The 19,631-nt window shown below is 48.2% G+C and overlaps 5 protein-coding genes across 5 annotated transcripts; 3 read left to right on the forward strand and 2 right to left on the reverse strand.

Annotated features, from left to right (window-relative positions):
• Window positions 1-418: 418 nt before the first annotated feature.
• Window positions 419-1,418, forward strand: HOO65_020984 (60S ribosomal protein uL15; the record flags this gene model as incomplete). The annotated part of the gene is made up of 5 exons (XM_071006940.1): window positions 419-450; window positions 674-719; window positions 866-906; window positions 969-1,080; window positions 1,200-1,418. The coding sequence occupies 5 exons, from the start codon at window positions 419-421 to the stop codon at window positions 1,416-1,418; spliced, it is 450 nt and encodes a 149-aa protein (XP_070861622.1).
• A 788-nt stretch (window positions 1,419-2,206) lies between these two features.
• On the reverse strand, window positions 2,207-3,746 carry HOO65_020985 (cell cycle protein; the record flags this gene model as incomplete). The annotated part of the gene is made up of 2 exons (XM_071006725.1): window positions 2,207-3,372; window positions 3,437-3,746. 2 exons carry the CDS (start codon window positions 3,744-3,746, stop codon window positions 2,207-2,209), a joined length of 1,476 nt encoding a protein of 491 aa, XP_070861623.1.
• An 837-nt stretch (window positions 3,747-4,583) lies between these two features.
• HOO65_020986 (Condensin complex subunit 1) lies at window positions 4,584-8,302 on the forward strand (the record flags this gene model as incomplete). The annotated part of the gene is made up of 3 exons (XM_071006328.1): window positions 4,584-4,816; window positions 4,880-5,394; window positions 5,460-8,302. 3 exons carry the CDS (start codon window positions 4,584-4,586, stop codon window positions 8,300-8,302), a joined length of 3,591 nt encoding a protein of 1,196 aa, XP_070861624.1.
• Window positions 8,303-8,612: 310 nt separating this feature from the next.
• Window positions 8,613-9,253, reverse strand: HOO65_020987 (NADH ubiquinone oxidoreductase 14kD subunit; the record flags this gene model as incomplete). The annotated part of the gene is made up of 3 exons (XM_071007055.1): window positions 8,613-8,838; window positions 8,959-9,065; window positions 9,200-9,253. The coding sequence occupies 3 exons, from the start codon at window positions 9,251-9,253 to the stop codon at window positions 8,613-8,615; spliced, it is 387 nt and encodes a 128-aa protein (XP_070861625.1).
• Window positions 9,254-13,086: 3,833 nt separating this feature from the next.
• Window positions 13,087-14,616, forward strand: HOO65_020988 (glycoside hydrolase, family 18; the record flags this gene model as incomplete). The annotated part of the gene is made up of 2 exons (XM_071006728.1): window positions 13,087-13,307; window positions 13,371-14,616. The coding sequence occupies 2 exons, from the start codon at window positions 13,087-13,089 to the stop codon at window positions 14,614-14,616; spliced, it is 1,467 nt and encodes a 488-aa protein (XP_070861626.1).
• Window positions 14,617-19,631: the final 5,015 nt, after the last annotated feature.

Raw genomic sequence — 19,631 nt, forward strand, 5'->3', positions numbered from 1 at the left:
GTATTATAACAATGAAATATTCGTGACAAAAGACCTAATGCAATAAACTAGAGACGATGATGTAGAGCAGCTGTCGCCAGCGTGATAAGTTAGCGCGACTGGAGCAAAAAATAGCTAAGCCTAATGCCAGTCACAGACGCGGGGTCACGTGCAACGCCATACTGTGGCACGACCCTGTTTCTTGTGGCGCTTTATTTTTTTCATTTTTCCTCATCATTTTATGTGGCCACTAAAATACGTAGTTTTAGGGCTCACTAAAAATCTCGTGCGAGCCCCACAAAAAGTCCAGCGCTCCACTCTGTGCCTTCTAGCCAAGCTAGCAAAAATCACTTCTCGGTTGGACGAATCTGAAATCTCTCTGCTCTCAATTTCCCTTGCAAGCATCTCCAGTTGTTCAACCAGGGACGACCTTATCACCATGCCTACCAGATTCACCAAGACTCGGAAGCAGTACGTTGTTACTCTCGATAACTTTGCCCTCTCCTCGAATCGATAATATCCCAACCACGATACAATGAACCTCTTTTCGACTGTTCGCGCAGCGTGAAAGGAGGGGTGTTGCCTTCGACATCGTGGGATGCTCTGAAATTATCGACGACACATCCAACCCCAAACATACACATCCGCAGCCATAATATTAAGCGTACAATGAAACTGACTATTCTTACTATAGCCGGGGTCACGTTTCGGCCGGTAACGGTCGTATCGGCAAGCACCGCGTATGAGCAACTCCCCGTTCCCAATCTCAAAGCTCGGACTCATCGATTGAGCTCCTGAAGTTCCTATCCAACGAAGCGACAAGGCGATTTTCGAAAAACCGAAGGCAACACCGATCTCACCAATACTAACTAAGCTCTTGCAATAGAAACATCCCGGTGGTCGTGGTCTGGCTGGTGGCCAGCACCAGTGAGTTTCCTTGAAATATTAGCTTGCTGCGACACGATCAACCGTACTGACTAAAAATACAGCCACCGTACCAACATGGACAAGTACCATCCCGGTTACTTCGGTAAGGTTGGTATGCGCTACTACCACAAGCAGCAGAACCACTTCTGGAAGCCCGTGATCAACATCGACAAGGTACTTGCCCCCTCTTACCGAACCATATCAGCAATAACAAAGTCAAAGACTCGTTGTCGCTAGCTACGGCCTACCTTTGATAGGGTCTAAATAATCCATCAACTAACCTATTTCTCTAGCTTTGGTCGCTGGTTCCTACTGAGACCCGTGATGCCTACATTTCCGGCGCCAAGAAGGACACTGCTCCCGTCCTTGACCTGCTCCCCCTGGGCTACTCCAAGGTTCTGGGCAAGGGCCGCATCCCCGAGATCCCCCTGGTTGTGCGGGCAAGATGGGTGAGCAAGCTGGCTGAGCAGAAGATCACTGCTGCCGGCGGTGTTGTTGAACTTGTTGCGTAAATACCCTACGCTTGAAAGCATATTGTTCTTTTCTTCTTTCTACACAACAATAACAACAACCCACCCAAAATAACAAAAAACTGAACAACCAATCTCCATCTCTATATCCTTGATTATTGCCGGGCGTTGGAAAAAGAAAAGAGAAGGAAAACGGAGCCAGAAAGAGTAACCTTTTTTCTATATTGGGATCATGAATGAATTGTACATGGAAAAGATGTTCCAGGATTGTGAATCAACAAGGCCACGTCCAACCGCTGTTAAGCGGAATGCTAGACTTAACAAAATGAAAGTAATTAAAAGCGACCAGGTGCAATTGTTCAAGACTAATTCCCTTGCAAGAGTGTAGCTTTCAGTGTAGATCACAACTCCTGATAAAAGTAGTGAAGTATTGGGAAAACAAACGATAAGGGCTGGTTGCTTTGCACAATTCCTCTTGCTACACAGACAGATAGGACAGGCTTTTGTGTGACCAAAGTGACATACATTAATCCTTGCTCGTCAAGTGGGACCAATACAAAGGTTAACCCTACCACGAGGTCGATCACGTTTTGATAAAGTGCTTGGCTTGAATAGTATGATTTTTGTCTGAGTCTTATTTTTTTTTTCTCTTTACATGACAATGAACGAGTTTATCTAAAGTCTAATTCCATATCTGACCTTTGCTAAAAGAAAATCAGGAATGGATTTGTATCCCAATAATGTATAGTTTAGCATGCTATTGGCTACATATTACATAATGCGGATTGCTACAAACAGAAAAAGAACTCATAAACAAAAAAGGAAATGTTCTAATTAAATTCATGCGTCAAAAGAATGTGCTGGGGTTGGACGAGGTTTAATTCTTCGTCAGTCTCTGCTTGGGGTAGTCCCAAGCGCAAAAAATCATGTTGGAGGGCCTCTTTTGCCGAGAGCCTCTTTGATGGGTCTAATGTCATACAACGCTTCAGGAAATCGACAGCCAGAAGCTCCTCCTCATTCAATGGGTCTCCCTTACCATCAGACCCGCCCTCTGTCCGGCAAGTTGACCACAAAATGATCTTCTCCAGAGTGAATCCATTAGTGCCAATCGTGGGGAGTGTGGTTTCCAATACACATCCATGGAGCAATCCTGCCTTCTTCATCTCGCGGGTACCGAATATAGTAGAAATTTCAATGAGTGCATCTACATCATCTGAGCTGTTGAAAAAAGGGAACCGTTTGCTCATAATAGTCAGCAAAATGACGCCTGCTGACCATATATCGAGCTTTGTTGTTTGTTCTGTACATTTAAATAGTACCTCAGGCGCACGAAAGCCACGGGTACCGGCACGGTTTGCACGACGCGATGGTCTTGTATCGTGCTCAGGATAGCCTAGCTGTGTGCGACCAGAGTTTGCGGCCAGGCTGGACTCGATGCGTTCACGTCGTCGTTCGGGTCGTTCATGACATACGCAGGGCTTGCCGTCAACACCCTCACGTTCGGCTAGACCGAAGTCTACAAGGACGCCGCGTTGGGTTTTGGGGTTGTAAAGAAAGTTCGTAGGCTTGATATCTCGATGGAGAATATGATGTTCATGGACGTTTTCAAGTGCGATAAAGAGTAGGCGTAAATACATCGATGTGTCTCTCATGGTCATATGACGGAAGTAGTCGCGGAAGTCGGTGTGGCGGAAGTATGGCAGTACAGCGAGGACCTGGTCGGTATACCGAAAGGCTGTGATAAGAGGACAGACTGCTTCACAACCTCGTAGGTCATGAAGAAGTTCTAGTTCATTGAGGATACGCTGTGGGCTGCTGGTAACATAAATCTTTTTAATAGCGACAAACTTTGGTTGGCGCTTCGTATAGGGTCGGTTGTTATGACGAGTCTTAATGGGGGGCGCCTCCCATTTGTGATCCTCGAGTTCAAAATCCCAGGAATTATCGTAATTATCATATAAGAGGTCTTCGGCTTTGTAGACAGTTGAGAATGTGCCTATCACATATCCGAGTTAGTAATTGTGAGAAATGACGTATTCATGACGAGGTCTAGTGTGTACCTTCGCCAATACGCTTGATTAGACGGTAATGGTTTCTGAAACCTGGTATTTGTCTTTGCAGCTGCTCCATGTCTTTCACTATGGCAGGATCAATGGCCTCCTCCTCCTCCTCCTCCTCCTCTTCTTCTTCTTCAGAGCTCAATTGTTCTTCATCTGGCTCTTCCAAAGCTGCATGCCGCGGTTGCACATAATTCGGCTGGGGTGGTGGTTGTGGTTGCGCATATGCAGAAGGATCTACCATGGAAAACGTGTGGGCATGTTGTTGAGATGTATGGCTATCATTGACATGAGGGGGTTGCGAGTTTTCCATATTAGGCTAACGAAACGGGCTTTGAGGTTTCGATTGACTAGTGTCGATGTATTGATGGTATGAGGAAAGGGCGAAGAACTAGGATGTTATCGATTCGAGAAGATTGAAGAGAGCAATGTGGAGGAAATGATCCCAGAGGAGATGCAGCGCGATGTGATTATTGATGTAAAGGCTTTCGCAGCGAGTGACAAGGGTTAAAGGCTCACAGCAACAGCAACATCAACAAAAAGTTATGGAAAATAAGCCGTAGATAGAATTGGAAATGGTGAGGTAGGAGTCTGGACAGAGGCAAAGGACAAAACAACAATTGGTGTGTTGTTCGATATTAGTCCTGCTTGTGACAACTTGACAGCTTCACATTACTACTACTAGTGTTACAACATAATTCTTTTGGGCGCGTTCAGCTCAAAGAAAAAGAAGACTGCCAACAGCTGTCTGATAGCGCTTTTGCAGCTGACAGCCCCACAACAAAGAAAACAAAAAATACGCAAAATGAGCAACAAAGCGTTGCTTTAAACAACAAACTACTCTTCTAGGTAAGGCGTAAATGGGTTACAGCCGTGATGTTTACCACTTGGCGACTTCTTTCTCAAATTTCTCCAAGTTATCGCGGACTTTGAATGCCCTGAAAAAAAGGCATAACCACCACATTTCCCTTACAGAAAGCTGATAGTTACCAACCGATCCATCAATTTTTTTTTCACTCCTTCTAGAAACGGCCTTGCCTTCACCAACTGGCAGATACACACAAATAGAACAAAGGGCTGTCAACGATATACCCCGCCTTCTCCCTTTCAACACTACCCTCGAATCGTTACCAGCACACCCGCCGCTTCTATGGAGTCGGCCAATTTCGATATCAATGATGCTCTTAAGCATTACATGAGCGATCCGTTTTCTGTGCCGACGAATGAAGCCGACGGCCAGTTGCTCGACTGCGAAAATGATCCCGATTCAATCACTGATGACTATGTGGCTGCCATATTGGATCAGATTGTAGATGCCGTGGCAGAAAGCCCTGAATCTCTTGCAAGAGCACTCTACTTTGACTCATTACAGTTCATTCTCAAGTAAGTGCTAGACCGACTGTCCGTTGAAGCAATAGTCGTTAACACACCAGCCAAACCCAACAGATACTCCAGCTCCATCACCGCCAACACCCTTGGCAGAATATTTGACGTCGTTATGTCCGGTCTTTCAGTCCAGGCCGATGCAATCCACGCCGATATTGAGAGCCAGGAAGAGCAAGAAACTATGCAACACTACAAGATAATGCTCGAGATGTATGGCTTTCTCTTACAGTGGACCATAACAGCCGTGGAGACAAAGGCAGCAGAAAAGCCCTCCGGTGCCCCCGTACGGCTTGGCCGTGGAAAGGGCAAAAAGACGACTGCTTCAAAGGAAAAGGATGGTAGTTGGAACTCAGAGACGCAACTTCAGACAGCACTAGATATAATGTGCAAAGTTCTCAAGTTGAAGCTTTCCAAGATCTTTCTGACCACGCCCGAGCGTGACACCTTCATCGGGCTTATGACACGGCCTGTTTCTACGGTTTTAGAGAGCGAGCAGCGAGTCAAAAATACTACAATCAAAATGCATGCATTTAAGGTTCTGTGCATTGCTGTGAAGCATCACGGTCACGCATATGGTAAGTCTAATAAAACAAGGAAGACGAAGTTATGCTTTGAATATCTATACTGAGACTCTTTCTAGCCGCGCAAATATCAATCGTGCAAAATCTTACGTATTTTGAGCATCTCCCCGAGCCCATGGCCGAGTTCCTACATATTCTTGCGGAAACTTACGACTATCCCCAACTAGCAGAAGAGGTTTTACGCGAACTCAGTAATAAAGAATTCAACTCCAACGATACTCGCGGGCCCAAATCAGTATCTACCTTTATTGTGCGTCTGTCGGAGCTCGCGCCTAGAATCGTTATCAAGCAAGTCACTATGTTAGCCAAGCAACTTGACAGCGAGTCTTACACACTTCGTTGTGCCCTGATTGAAGTGTGTGGCAACATGATCGCCTATCTCAGTCGCCTAGAGGAAAGGGGCGAGAACTACAAGACACAGCTCAATGCCTTTTTCGATGTGCTAGAGGAGCGTTTTCTTGACATCAATCCTTACTGCCGCTGCCGTGCAATTCAGGTGTATACACGGCTGTGTGCGCTTGAGCAAAAGTTCCCCAAGAGGCGACAAAGAGTCGCTGAGCTTGCATGCCGCAGTCTTGAAGACAAAAGCAGCCATGTGCGTCGTAATGCTATTAAGCTTATGGGAACTCTCATCAAAACCCACCCATTTACGGTCATGCATGGTGCACGTCTATCTCGGAAAGAGTGGCAAGAGCGATTAGACAAAGCCAACGAAGAGCTAGACTCCCTACAGCCTCCTTCGGATATGCCGGAGATGGAAGGTAACTCGCAACTTCTCGACGGGGATTCTCCCAGCGACCACGGGCCCAAGGACTTCAATGAAATGACAGACGAACAGAAGATTGCAGCTGTCAAAAAGGCTCAGACGGCCGCTGCTACATCCGAGGCCATAGAAAAGCTGTCTCTTACCAAACGCTACTATACAGAGGCTCTCAAATTCATTGATGTTCTTCATGAGTCTACTGAGACGGTCTGCCAGCTTCTAGGCTCACGCAACAAGAGTGAGGTGATTGAGGCTATGGATTACTTCGAGATTGGTGATGCTTATGATATTGAGCAAAACAAAGTCGGTATTCGCCGCATGCTGCGCTTAATTTGGACTAAAGGAAATAGCGATGAAGGCAAGGGTGTGCAGACCCATCTCATTGAATGTTACCGCCGACTTTTCTTTGAGGCCCCAGACTCTTTCAGCCCCAATGATGCTGCAAACTATGTTGCACGCAACATGATTAGTCTAACCTTTGGAGCTACCCCTGCTGAATTGACTTCGCTGGAACAGCTGCTGAGCACCATGATGAAGGGTGGTTTAATCCCTGAGGCTGTCATCACCAAGCTGTGGCAAGTCTACGGCGTCCAAAAGCGGGAAATATCCCGTGCTCATAGACGCGGCTCTATCATTGTGCTTGGGATGCTGGCTACTGCAACCCCTGAAATTGCCGTGGGTGAAATGGAGACGATGCTGCGCACTGGCCTTGGTAGCTATGGTCGTACTGATATGCTTCTTGCCAAGTACACATGTATTGCCCTTCGGCACATCAACCCGACTGGGCGCAGCAAAGAAGGGCCGGGAGGGAAGCCCATAACTTTTTCGCGTCTCATAAATGACCATGCGGTTCTCTCTCGCCTGACTTCCATAATAGAAATTGCGACTGATAGCAAGGAGTGGTATGGCGTTGCCGAACAGGCCATCAATGCTATCTATGCGCTAGCCAAACATCCAGACACACTCTGCTCATCTATTATCCGGCGGAAGACCAGAGCAGTATTTGGGAATCCAAGCTCAAGGCCAACTTCGAGTAACGATACCCAAACACAAATGATGGATGTAGACACCACCCAAACCCAGAATCAGAGCCAAGGCCGTCCTTCTAGCCAATTTAGGAGTCGTGACGCGGCAGTCGGTCTATCACAGCTCCTCTTCATCGTTGGACATGTAGCCATAAAGCAGATTGTGCATCTTGAGCTTTGTGAACAAGACTTCAAGCGACGTAAGCAGGAGAGAGAAAAGCAGTCTGCCGAGAAGGTTGCAGCAGCCGCGCCCGGAAAGGACAAGGACACCCCTGCCGATGAACTAGATCTTATTGGTGGTACTACCGAAGACGACTTCACCGAGGCCATGGCCCACATCAGAGAGCGTGAGCTCCTCTATGGTCCTCAGAGCTTGCTGGCTCTCTTCGGCCCTATAGTGTCTGAGATTTGCGCAGCCTCGACCAAGTACACAGACAAGGGTCTTCAGGAAGCTGCTACACTCTGTCTGGCAAAGCTCATGTGTGTCAGCTCAGAGTACTGCGAAGCTAATCTCCCACTCCTCATTACAATCATGGAACGATCATCCAACGCCACCGTGCGGTCCAATGCAGTGATTGCCCTGGGCGACATGGCCGTATGCTTCAACCATCTTATTGACGAGAATACTGATTTCCTGTACCGCCGTCTGGCTGACGACGATGCTAGTGTCAAACGGACATGCCTCATGACTCTGACGTTCCTCATTCTCGCTGGCCAGGTCAAAGTGAAGGGCCAGCTAGGGGAAATGGCAAAGTGTCTAGAAGACGAAGACCGACGTATTGCAGACCTGGCACGCATGTTCTTCACCGAGCTCAGTACCAAAGACAATGCTGTGTACAACCACTTTGTTGACATGTTCTCTCTACTTAGTGCTGAGCCCAACCTAGCAGAGGAGAGTTTCCGCCGCATCATCCGTTTCTTGCTCGGTTTTGTAGAAAAGGACAAACATTCCAAGCAGTTGTCGGAGAAGCTAGCGGCTAGGCTGGCCCGATGCGAAACTGAGAGACAGTGGAATGATGTGGCCTTTGCTCTAGGCCTGTTGCAGCACAAGAACGAGGAGATCACAAAGCTTGTGTCTGAGGGTTTCAAAATTGTACAGGCTGTGTCATCATGAATTGACAAAGGCGATTCGGGAAGCAGAGTTTGGACTATGTAAATAGGGTTGCATATACATCAAGTTTATCCATATATTGGCGGTTGCAGTTGTTTATAGGGATTCATCAATGAGTTTAGTAATTTTATGTATGTCTTTGCTTCTGTTTATTGAATTGCTTGCTTGCGTAAAGCAGTGTCTGTTCTTTGTAGTGAATGAAAGCGCCATTTCGACTGCTCATTGTGACGATAGCGGTAGTAGCAAGAGAAGAGCACCAGTCTTGGCAGCACCTCCATATGCTGCTGCATTTAGTGCTATTTAGCAACTGATTTTACAGAGACCGGGGGTCCACCTCGGAGCTCAGAGCACGCGAGGGCGTCAGGGCAATGTTTGGACGGACAAAGCGGTCGGTGTTGTAGGCCTTGGTGGTGGTGCCGAGAAGGGCCTTTTCACGAGCCTGGTCAGCATACCAGCGACGCACTAGATCGCGATCTTCCTCGGCTTGCAAGGCAGGCATGATGTACATGCGTGCCCACATTTTCTCGCGGGCAAGTTCACTGTTGAGAAGTGTTAGCTGAATCACGTCGATAGAGATAGGTATTTAGTAGGTCGAGGCGACTCAGAGGCTAGGGATGTGCTAGGTAGTGGTGAAAGGGCACTGGGACTAGGAGACAGACTTGGCTTCGCGGATTCCGTGGATCAGTCTGTACCAGCCGTAAGCGACAATGGCAGTAGTGCCAAGCAGAAGGACACCAGGGCGGAAGCCGCGTGCGGGGAGGTTTCTCTAGAAGGAAATGAGGTGTTAGAAAGTCCTGTTTATGTGTTTCTGTTATGGCGGCGCTACTAGAGACAGTCAAGCCAGCCGAGCTTGCCGGACTTGCCGCTACGGGAGACGCAATCGGGAGAGGAAGAGCTAACCTTGTACTGAACAGCGGAGTAGCCGCCAGCAGGCGGCATGTCTTGGCCGGCCATCGTTTCAATGGAAAACTATACAAAGGGTCACAAAGGATGTGAGCGTTTTCTACCTGAATGAAGCTTGCTTCAACACAGGTGGAGACGGATATTTGTGGGGACACTTCAGGTAGGTCACGGAAGCCGGGGCAAGCAAGTCCGGACACGGGATTCGGGACGGCGTTTTCTTAGGGAGCGGCTTAAGCTGGAGGGGACATCGGCAGCGGGATAGGCTGAGGTTCAGGAGCTTTCCCCAAAGATCCGTTCTGATTGGATATATGTGGGGCAATAATGCATAGCCAAGAGGCAGCCAATCAGAGGCAGTCAATTTACCTTCGGTCGCGCTTTAGGGTTTATAAGGGTTCCGTGTGTTCTGGCTCATATCATCGTTATCGTATCAAGACTGGAAACGCGAGAATTTGGCTCATGTTTCTCCTATACAGGCGGAATACCGCTGGGCTTTGACCATCCCCAGAACATATGTCATACTTCATAACGAAAGTGGTCAGATTCGCGCCCCCCTCCCCTTCTCCTTATATCAGGTAAAATTTGTCGATGAGAAATGATCTTATCTTACATGAGGTAGTTGGCAAAATGACGCTCGCCAGGGTAGAGCATAACAGAATCCCTGGGTGTCGCAAGTGGCCGACCCTGCCTCAGTAAAACCTTAATCCGAAGGCTGATGGCAATTTATTTGGCTGCCTTGTTCATGCATACAAACAACATGTAATTACGTGTAAAAGCCAAGCGTGGGAACTGGCCCACCAAACGCAGAGCACGTCGGTTAGTAACTTTGAGATGATATAGCATTATCCATAATTGATAACTATTATACCAGAGCTTGTATGATGTATATAAAGAGACCGGTATAAGGGGGAGAAACATAAACTTGTTGGCGGGCGAGAGGGGCTGAGGAGTGGAAGCAAATTACAATGCTGCCTGTAGGAAAGAAAAGGAGCCTGGGAAAACACAATCACGAGTTGGAGGAGCAAACCTCGGGAATGTGGGTTTCTTTTTGTTTATTATTATTATTATTATTTTTAGTTTTCAGTGTTTGATCAGTAATCTATTAAATTAAGCATAGAATCGAGGAGAGAAGGAAGCAGGGTAAAGGGCGGAGCGAATTGCTCAAGTGGTGAAGGAGACAAAAGATGGAATGGCTGGGCAGGGAGGGCTAGCCACGATTTCACATTCATACCGACTAGCGATACCGACTAGCGGTAAGGCAAGGCTAGAGCTAGGATGGGAGAGGGCGGTGGGAAGGTGAGAAGATAGGTCGGTAAGACAGAGAGAGAAAGAGAAGATGCGATCGGCAGCGAGACAGGGTAGAGACACAGGAAACGAAGAATCTTGCCAATCAATCCCTAAATGCAGGCGTGGAAAAGTCGGCAATCAAGATCTGCCTCCTGTGAGACTGCTCTGATGACGATGCTACAAGTCGTTACTATGCCGGGATGTCTGAGCTTTGCAGGCTCTAATCATAACAACAACGCCAAACTCGAATTAGATGCGACAACAACAAAGTCTCACCTTAGGGTTGCCAAAAATGGATGCGCAAGATTCACGGAGCTTTGACACAGAGCTCACCACAGCCATAGACGGTTGTTGTGCGCATGGACACTGTGAGGGAACAAGGGACATGTTTGGGAAGCAAGGTAGATTGGGATTAGCTCAAATCAAGGGTATAGAGAAATAAATTTGGCACGGGCCTTCGTAGGAAAGCAATCAAAGTGTAGAGGGGAAGGCAAGCAAACAAAAGAGCCAAGAACAGGAGATGCAGTGGCCTCAATGCATAACAAAGGCAAGTCGTTATTTAGTGGGAATCTGTGGCAGTCGGAGGCTAGACATGGACATGCATGTATCCTCTCCTTATGCAAGTGTGAATCAGCGTAGTGTTCATGTACAATGTATGTTGTGCGCACAAGCCAGCCAAATGTGTATATTGGAAAGACGACCTGTCATGAGCATTTGTGTGGTGCGCATGCAAGACTCCACTCCACGACTGAGTTCCACACGTTCCGCTGATACGTTGTACATGCCTAGGATGGACGTGTAGCACACTGTTGTTGCTGCTGATGATGGTGGGAAGACAAGGGTGCTTGAAGAGTCAAGCCTCGAGTGTAATTCAAGGACGCGAGTTTGCAGAACGCCGGCTCTGCTCTTTGAAGGGGCGACGGAAGGTTGGGTGCTGTCCCAAGCAAGGCCGATTCTATGGCATGTAGATGTCCTGTCCAAGTATGTCCAAGGGGTGGGTACTTTTACACAAAGCTTAACCAAAGCGCTAAGGTTAAACTTCCTGAGCAGTAACTCCGCGTATCTCCTTTTGAGCAGCAAGCATCTCCCCCAATCCTTCCCCCTTTCTCAAACACCAATCTGGAGAGGACTAGTCAGGCCATGGAACAACGCTAGAATTCCAGTGGCCACCATTCTTGTCTTGAAAGGAGTGCCATCCTGGCCAGGAATAAGGAACTTTCTCCAGCAATATGCTTTTTATACTTGGCACGAAGGAGATGTAAAGGGGGAAGATCGCAATATGCCGGCAGAAGGGTCGGATGGTAGTAGGAGGCAGGCAGGTAGGAAGCAGTACTAGTTGGTAGGTGTAGGTAGCCCAGGCAAGGCGCGGTCTGCTTGTAGTAGACAAGTTAGGAAGGAGCAGGGGGCGAAGGAAAGAGCTGGGGGAAAGAGGGGAAAGAGGGGAATCGTCGTCCTAATTTTCTGCACTCAAGTCAAAACGAGGAAACTTCTGCAAGGAGAAATAAGCAGGAGCCATTTCCAATGCAGCCAAAGAATGCTGGTCGATATTTCAGGGAAGTTGCCTTGCTCAAAGAGGAAGTAGCGGAGCAAGGCCGGATTGACGAGGGGACATGCCACAGGAGGGGGCTCTCTCTTGACAAGAAACAACAAATATGCTAACATACAAAGACAACTGTGACATTGACAAATGGTCACTGCCACGGCCACAGACTCCCAAAGTCAAACCGTCGAGATCCCTCCTCCTTTTGCCCTTCTCCCTCGACCTCCCGCTGCTTGAGGACTAGAGGCCTTAGCTCCAGACGACGGCATGGCCAAAACAGGCTTGTTTCCCTTCTTGGGGCAGAGGGACAGAGGACAAAGAAAAAGAGTCTACTGTAGCAAGCCTGGCTGATCCGGGAGACCCGGCGAGGAACGAGCGTGAATAAGAGCTCCCATTTGGTGCTAGGAGATGTGGAGGGGAAGGGTATGGTGATTTTAGTTTGGCTAATCAACGTGTTTATTATTTTCCCTGAATTATGAAAACGTGAAGACTAACGACCAAAGGACCAAAATCTTGGCACCCCCCCCATGGTGAGCAAGGATGGAGGTTGAGGAGGAAGGGCTTAGACTCGATTGCACATTAGCCGGTCGGGACTTGGATTTCCGTACCCCGGTCCAGTCTGCTGCATGTTTGCTTACACCAGATCAAAGTACGATTCATTGGGCTTTTCCATTTTACTTTTTGTCTTTTATTGGATTTTAACCAATGCCGAGAGCAAGGGGTCGAGCTTCATCCCGGTTTCATGTCGGAGGCCATGCCTTTGGGTGAAGCTAGACGTTGGCCTGCCTCCCCCTCTTCCTTCTTTGTCCTTCTCGATCTGTATATAAGATGGTATTGTCTCGCCTCATGATTGTGTATTGTTTTTCCTTTCCTCTCCATCCTCAGTGCTCCTTTTCACAGTTGGACAGTCATTCATTCATTCACATTAGAAGTTCTGTGTTGCTGTGCATCTACCACATACTCTCTTGTGCTGGTACATCATTGTTCGCTGAATCTAATAATCTCTACCCACTCTTCTTCATTCTTTTATCTTCACTCTTGTCACTCTTTATAATTCAAGATGGTCCGCATTTCTGCCTTTACCTCGGCTCTTGCCATGTGGGCGGCTACCGCCGCTGCCGCTCCTCCTTGCTCTTCTCGCAGCACCGAGGAGAAGGCCGCCACTCCTCAGACCCCCGTCGCTCCGTCGTCGGTCACCTCCTCTGCCAACCCCGTCGGAACAGCCCCTCCCACCACCAAGAGTGGCTCTAGCGGTGGCCGCTTCATCATGTACTTTGACCAGTAAGTGGCACACAAATACAATGTACGATTTTGAATATGATCTAACACATGTCCCCTCATTAGGTGGCACACTGCTGTTCTCCCCAACAAGACCATGACCGCTGGCATCACCCACGTCATCACTGCCTTTGCTAACTCGTCGCTGTTCACCACCGACCCCGTTGGCGAATACGTTCCTTTCATGGAGCTGGACAAGGTCCGCGCCTTGTTCGACGAGAACGTCAAGGTCAGCATGGCCATTGGTGGCTGGGGTGACAACGCCGGCTTCCGCCTGGGTGCTCGCTCTGCCGAGTCTCGTGCCCTGTACGCGAAGAACATCGCCGCCACTATCGAAAAGCTCGGCTACGACGGTGTGGACATGGACTGGGAGTACCCAGTTGGCAACGGCGCCGACTACAAGCAGGTGCCCAACGACGAGTCCGAGATCGAAACCTACCCTCTGCTCCTGGCTGAGATCAAGAAGGCCATTGGCGAGAAGGAGCTCTCCATCGCTGTGCCTGCTCTGGAGCGCGACATGCTGGCCTACACCCCTGCCAAGGTCCCTGAGATCGACGCCGCTGTCGACTACGTCAACGTCATGACCTACGACCTTATCAACCGCCGTGACACTGCCTCCAAGCACCACACCGACATCAAGGGCTCTCTCGCCGCCATTGACGCCTACATCCAGCGCGGTTTCCAACCCGCTAAGCTGACCCTGGGTATTGCTTTCTACGCCAAGTACTTCACCCTCCAGGATGCTAAGTCGTGCACTGAGCCCATTGGCTGCCCTCTGGCCCCCGCTGAGTTCGAGAACGGTACTGATGCCAACAACTCTGGCGCTCAGACCTTCGAGGCCTCTTCCTTCCCTGTTGTCGTCGACACCTCCAACCTCAAGCCCTCTACTGACGGTTCTTGCGGTGGTTCCACCGGCTTCACCTGCGAGGGCACCACCTGGGGTACTTGCTGCTCTAAGTGGGGTTTCTGCGGTGTCACCGCTGACCACTGCGGCACTGACTGCCAGCCCTCCTTCGGTACTTGCACTGCCAGTGACGCTCCCGTTGTCAAGCCCCTCGCTACTTCCTTCAAGGAGGCCTTCGACAACGGTGTTGAGGATGTCGAGAACGGTGGCCAGTGGTACGTTGACACCGAGTCTAGCCGCTTCTGGACCTGGGATACCCCCGCCATTGTTCAGCGCAAGTTCACCGAGATCATTGCCGCTAGAGGTCTGGGCGGTATCATGGCCTGGAGTATGGCTGAGGACAGCTACGACTGGCGCCTGCTTGCTGCCATGCAGGAGGGTGTTAAGAACATGGTATCTGCCAACTAAGCTTGAGACGATCAACTCTCTGTGATTGCTCTAGAGCAACACCTGACGCCAAGGCGTTACATTCATGTTTCTATTTTATTTTCTCTTCTTCTTCTGGACATGCTCTGATGAGCCTTTTTTTACTATTATCTTTCTAGCGCTGTACCCATTTTCCTCTCTAAGTTTATCAGATAATCTTTTGCTTTGGGAACATAATTAGAGAAGCCTTCATACATATATACAATCATGGTGTTTTACCTTACCCGCTTGTTTTCAGATTGTGATGCGAATGTCCAAGTTTAGATGCGATTATATGTGTGGCCTGTGGCTGGATTAAAGTTGTCGGACGCATAATGCGCTGCGCCTCTGCCGGACTTCGGTTTTATTTCAACTTTGATCCTGAAACAAAGGGGGATTGGTCTGCCCACTTGGCAGAATAGCACAGTTTCACTTAATGCTCGCACGTACCATGTTGATGCTAATAGAAGTGTCCGACTGTGCATGAGACCAAGAAAAAAAGCATCATCACGTGGAGATCGATGCATGCAAGACATTCTTGTTGCAGAGATCGGGTGGCGTATGTGCCTATACTACCAATCAAACAAAATACTACATCCACTGTGTGTGGATTATGCATATCCATCTACCATGTGGTGTGGTCTAGCAAGGGAGAAGAGAGTGACTGGCGTGTAGCATTTATGTGTAAACTTCGATCTCACCAAAAACCCCGGCACTGTTTAATAGCCGGGGGTCTTTGCATGGATTGAAAAGACTTTGGTACGCAGGCCTGTGAAGATATTCTAGAGAAAAAGTCTGTAGTGGTGTGATAGCATATGCCACACCAACTGTTGATAATTGCCTATGATTCCGCTTCTACCCTGTGATGACACCCATGTATATACAAGAGAGGGGTTTGAACACTAGCGGGAGATAGGTTACCAAGAACATACTTTAGATGACATGCATCGAGCCGAGAGATATACAACCTGCCTGGAAGTGTAGAAATACGTTTTTTTTGCAGCGTTAAATGCTCATGGCTAGAATAAGTTTTCTACTGGCTGGTAAAATCCCCCATATCCTACTGATCAGCAGTATGCATGGAGGAGAGTGAACTGACGTATATCTGAGATTGCAAGCCATATGTTTGGATCCTATTTCCTCGCTACCTTCTCAGATGGCCCGTTGTCATTTTTTGAAATACAATCTCTACGAAGCCCTGGTTTTGGTGAGCGTGTACATTTACATGATGTGTTTTGCCTATCTATTGAAAGCTACTGTGCTACTGTGCTACTAGCCTCGTCGCTTCCACAGCTACGTAGGGAAGTTATTGAGTTGATCATAGGTACTTTGGTGATCCTCTTCTACCCCTTTTGAAACAATCAATGCTATTGCACTCCTTTACCTGTGTAGGAATGCAGCCAACATAAGCCTTCGCCCTCTTTCTCTCGGAAGCCCAAGCTGGAAAGAGAATATCTGGTCTCCTGAAGAAGCTAGTTACAAGATGGAAAATTGTGCGGCTTCTGTACGTATTTCAAAAGTTGGTTATGAAGGGCGGAGTTAGTTGCTTGTCTCGTTGGTTGAAGAGGGCTGTGCCAAAGGCGGCATCAAAAGCAAAAGAATGATGGGCTCGGAAACCATCTCTATCTTTAATGGCTAAATAAAGTGAATGTTTCTGCGAGTACTCGATATTTTATATCCTGTTCCTATACTGCGGTGATAAACTATACAAACTACAATAGTCACGTTAATCTGTGATTCCTTGAATCACCAAAGGCTTCCAAGATCACAATGAGCCCCATCCACAATTAAACTGCCTCTCACCGTCTTTATTAGATAGAAGACTTAGAGTACAAAAAACACAGAGTTTTCCGTCCGATTTTGGGCTTTCTAATCATTGAAGTTACCCCCTTTTCACCCTCATGTATGGTCATTGGTTGTTCTCTTTTTATGCTTTCTTAATGTTTGTTCAATTCTTTTTTTTCGTCTCTTATCTTGTTTCTTTGATTGATGTCTTTAGGCATGGCTCTATTAGGCTCACTTTTTAGTTTTTCATCAATTCGTTATTTGAAGATAAGGTTGGCTAGATAATTTTGCCATTTTCCCATCTCTTCTCTCGAGATGTTCCTTAGCGGAGCCCACCCTCTTTTTCTAGGCTTGTCTACAGCTTACTTGCAGGAGACAACAAGCTGGAAACGTTTGCTTGATTTCATTCTCTTTGTCCTCCCCACATTCGCGTTTTGCATTTTGCTGTATGTGGGGTTGATACTTGGTACTTGCAGCTAGTTTACCTTACTAGAAACCTAAAATTTCTCTTTAAGCTCTCTATATGTGACTTTTAAGATAGGGACTCTTGTTTGCTTGCTTAGGTGGCTTCGTGATTGGCTTCTTTCTCTATTCAAATTTCTGTTTGGCCTACAGCGAGCGATGATTCTCGGGGCTAAACTGGATGAAGGGAAATAAAACGTCTTAGTATGATATCCCCTTGAGATATTTCCTTCTTTGATTTCAGTAGCCATGATTCTTGGCCATTTTTACTGCTACGGTATCAACGCCATTTTGATACTAGTTCCGGGTGTTGTTGTTGTTGTTGTTGAAAGTGGAGACATCGGTTTCGGATGGCATATTACTTTTTCGGGTGGTAATTACCACAATATTTTGCATTATTTGCTGTGAGGGAGGGCTTAGGGTATACAAGACACAGATAGAGTTTCGCATAGGTACCAGAGGAAACTGCTGCGAAGAAACTGTGTTTTCCTCGGGCAGATATTTGTAGGGACAATAAGCACACCATGCCGGCGTTTGGATTCAATCGGGGGGGGGGGGGGGGGGGTTGTGCTATTTTACGTCTACATACTGGTTTTTCATAGAAATACGACGGCATGTTCTGGACGGAAGGGGAGTTAGAAGATGTCGTCTTCCGACCCCTCTTCCGGGCAGTTAGCAGTTGCAGGTACTCGTCTTCATTGGAATACTCCTATGACTTTTTTAGGGTCCGGCCATGCGGCCAGGAGTCTTCTCAGTTAGACGTTGCCCAAGGGCTTCCCTGCTGGTTGGGTGGTTGTGTTTCCAGGGTTGGTTACCTGGTGTTTTGGCTTGCGGCGCCCTACCTATATAATAGTCTAGTCTAAAAGGCCAACGGCTATCTGCTTCGGGTGTATGCCCTGGCGGGGTACGTCGGTTTTGTCCTCTGTTTGGGCAGTCAGCAGTTGCAGGTATGCGTGAACGCTTAGATTCAATCGGGTTAAAAAAAAAAAGACAACTATGGTCTTTTGAAAACAAAGCTTGGACATGTATGTATGTTCGCGCCTTATGGGTCAACAGGCTAAAAAAAAGAATGCAAAAATGAACGTCACGAGTAGGGTTCGAACCTACGCGGCCGAAGCCATGAGATGGCTTGAACGAAGTATTCAAGTCTCACCCATTAACCACTCTGGCATCGTGACTTGTTGCGTTGTTGTTGTTGTTGTTTGTTGTTGTTGTTGTATTTATTCTCTACCTAAAACTATCTAAGCTTCAACTCTCCCTCTTACAACCCTCGGGGGGGTACCTTTGAGGTCTGGTGCCTCCCCTTCTTCCGGGCTGCTGGAGGACGACGTCTATGACACTGATAAGCGTCTTTCATTCTTTTCTTCTTCTTTGACTCTGTCATGGTTCTTGACAATGAGCTGTGGAGCCTTGAGGCCGCACTTACCCAACTTTGAGGATAACCTCGTCGTCGACTCGCCCCCTTTTTCACGACAACTTTCGCGATCGCCAACTCCTCATCGCCGCAACACCACTCCAACTCAAGGAGTTCACCTTCACGCTCAGGACTGAATTTTGAGAGTTCACACAGTCCGCACCTTTTTTTTTTCTTTTGTTTTGTTTTCTTTCTTGCGCTCCTCTGTCCTCGGATAGACTGGTGACTGTGGCATGTCACTAGAAAGGGGGCTGTCTGGCGCCTCATCCACACGCGCAAGGCAGCGGCCACCAGAAAAGTGGAAGGATATATCACGAGCCCTCGGATGCTCACACAGTTTGGTTTTTTCTCTCTTTGGGGGGTTTTCCCAGGCTGCACTGGACGTCGCCGTCTTGCTCTCGTGATTTTCACGACTTCAGGAAGCGTGGCAGGTTTTTCAGAGGAACGAATGTTTGTGGGGAAGTTGGGGGTTAGCCCCACTACTTCTGCGCTTAGGGTATATCTGGGGATTTCCTTTTTTTTTTTTTTTTTCTTTTGTCTCTGACGACTACAGGTGGAAGACGAGTAACAAGCTTGCTTGGGAGCATACGAGCTTCTCTCGCCCAAAACCTGTGGTCAGCCCTGCAGAGGGTTAATTCTGTCCGGTAACCAATCCGGCGTCGTTTGATCTTAGTGATTCCAGTAGACGTTAAATAAATTCAAATTCAAATTCAAACTATCTAAGCTTGACCAAGGGTGGTGGAAAGAACAAAAAGGATACCGTCCGCTTGGAACCGGCGTCCCCACTGAACCACCCTTCCGCAACTCCCGCTACAAAGGGCTGACTCGAATAGAGCTGGGCCATATCCTCGCGGCTAGAACTGGCGATGGAGACTTCGACAGATACCACGAGCGATGGGGACACAACTGCCCACTTGGATGCAGAGCCTGCAACCAAGCCAAGGAACGAGGACACTGGTGGACCTGCAAGGCACTACCCAGACCATGGAGCCAAAGGTTCGCGGACAAGCTCCTTAAAAACACGAAAGCGACAAGTTATGTCGCCAACGTGCTTCGCCGCAACCTGATGCTCCTTAAAGAGAAACAACAACCCGAGCCCGAGCTGAGCTGTCTGGACACCACAGAGGCAGCCCCCCCTCAAGAAACGCGTAGAGGCAGGTCACTGCCACCGCAGACTACAGGGGAGCGACCACAACAAGGGCAGCCTAGGATGACACAACCAACTCCACGACAGCAAGGGCAACAACGAAGAAGGGGACGAGGAGGGCGAAGTTGAGGGAGAATGGAAGGGGAAGAGAGAAGAGATAGGACGAGGAAACGTTTGCAGGACAGGAAGGAGATGTCGAGGAGGGCTCCG

The sequence above is a fragment of the Ceratocystis lukuohia genome (genome assembly GCF_044167205.1).
Source record: "Ceratocystis lukuohia strain C4212 chromosome Unknown Supercontig2_pilon, whole genome shotgun sequence".
In the NCBI taxonomy this organism is placed as follows: Eukaryota; Fungi; Ascomycota; class Sordariomycetes; order Microascales; family Ceratocystidaceae; genus Ceratocystis; species Ceratocystis lukuohia.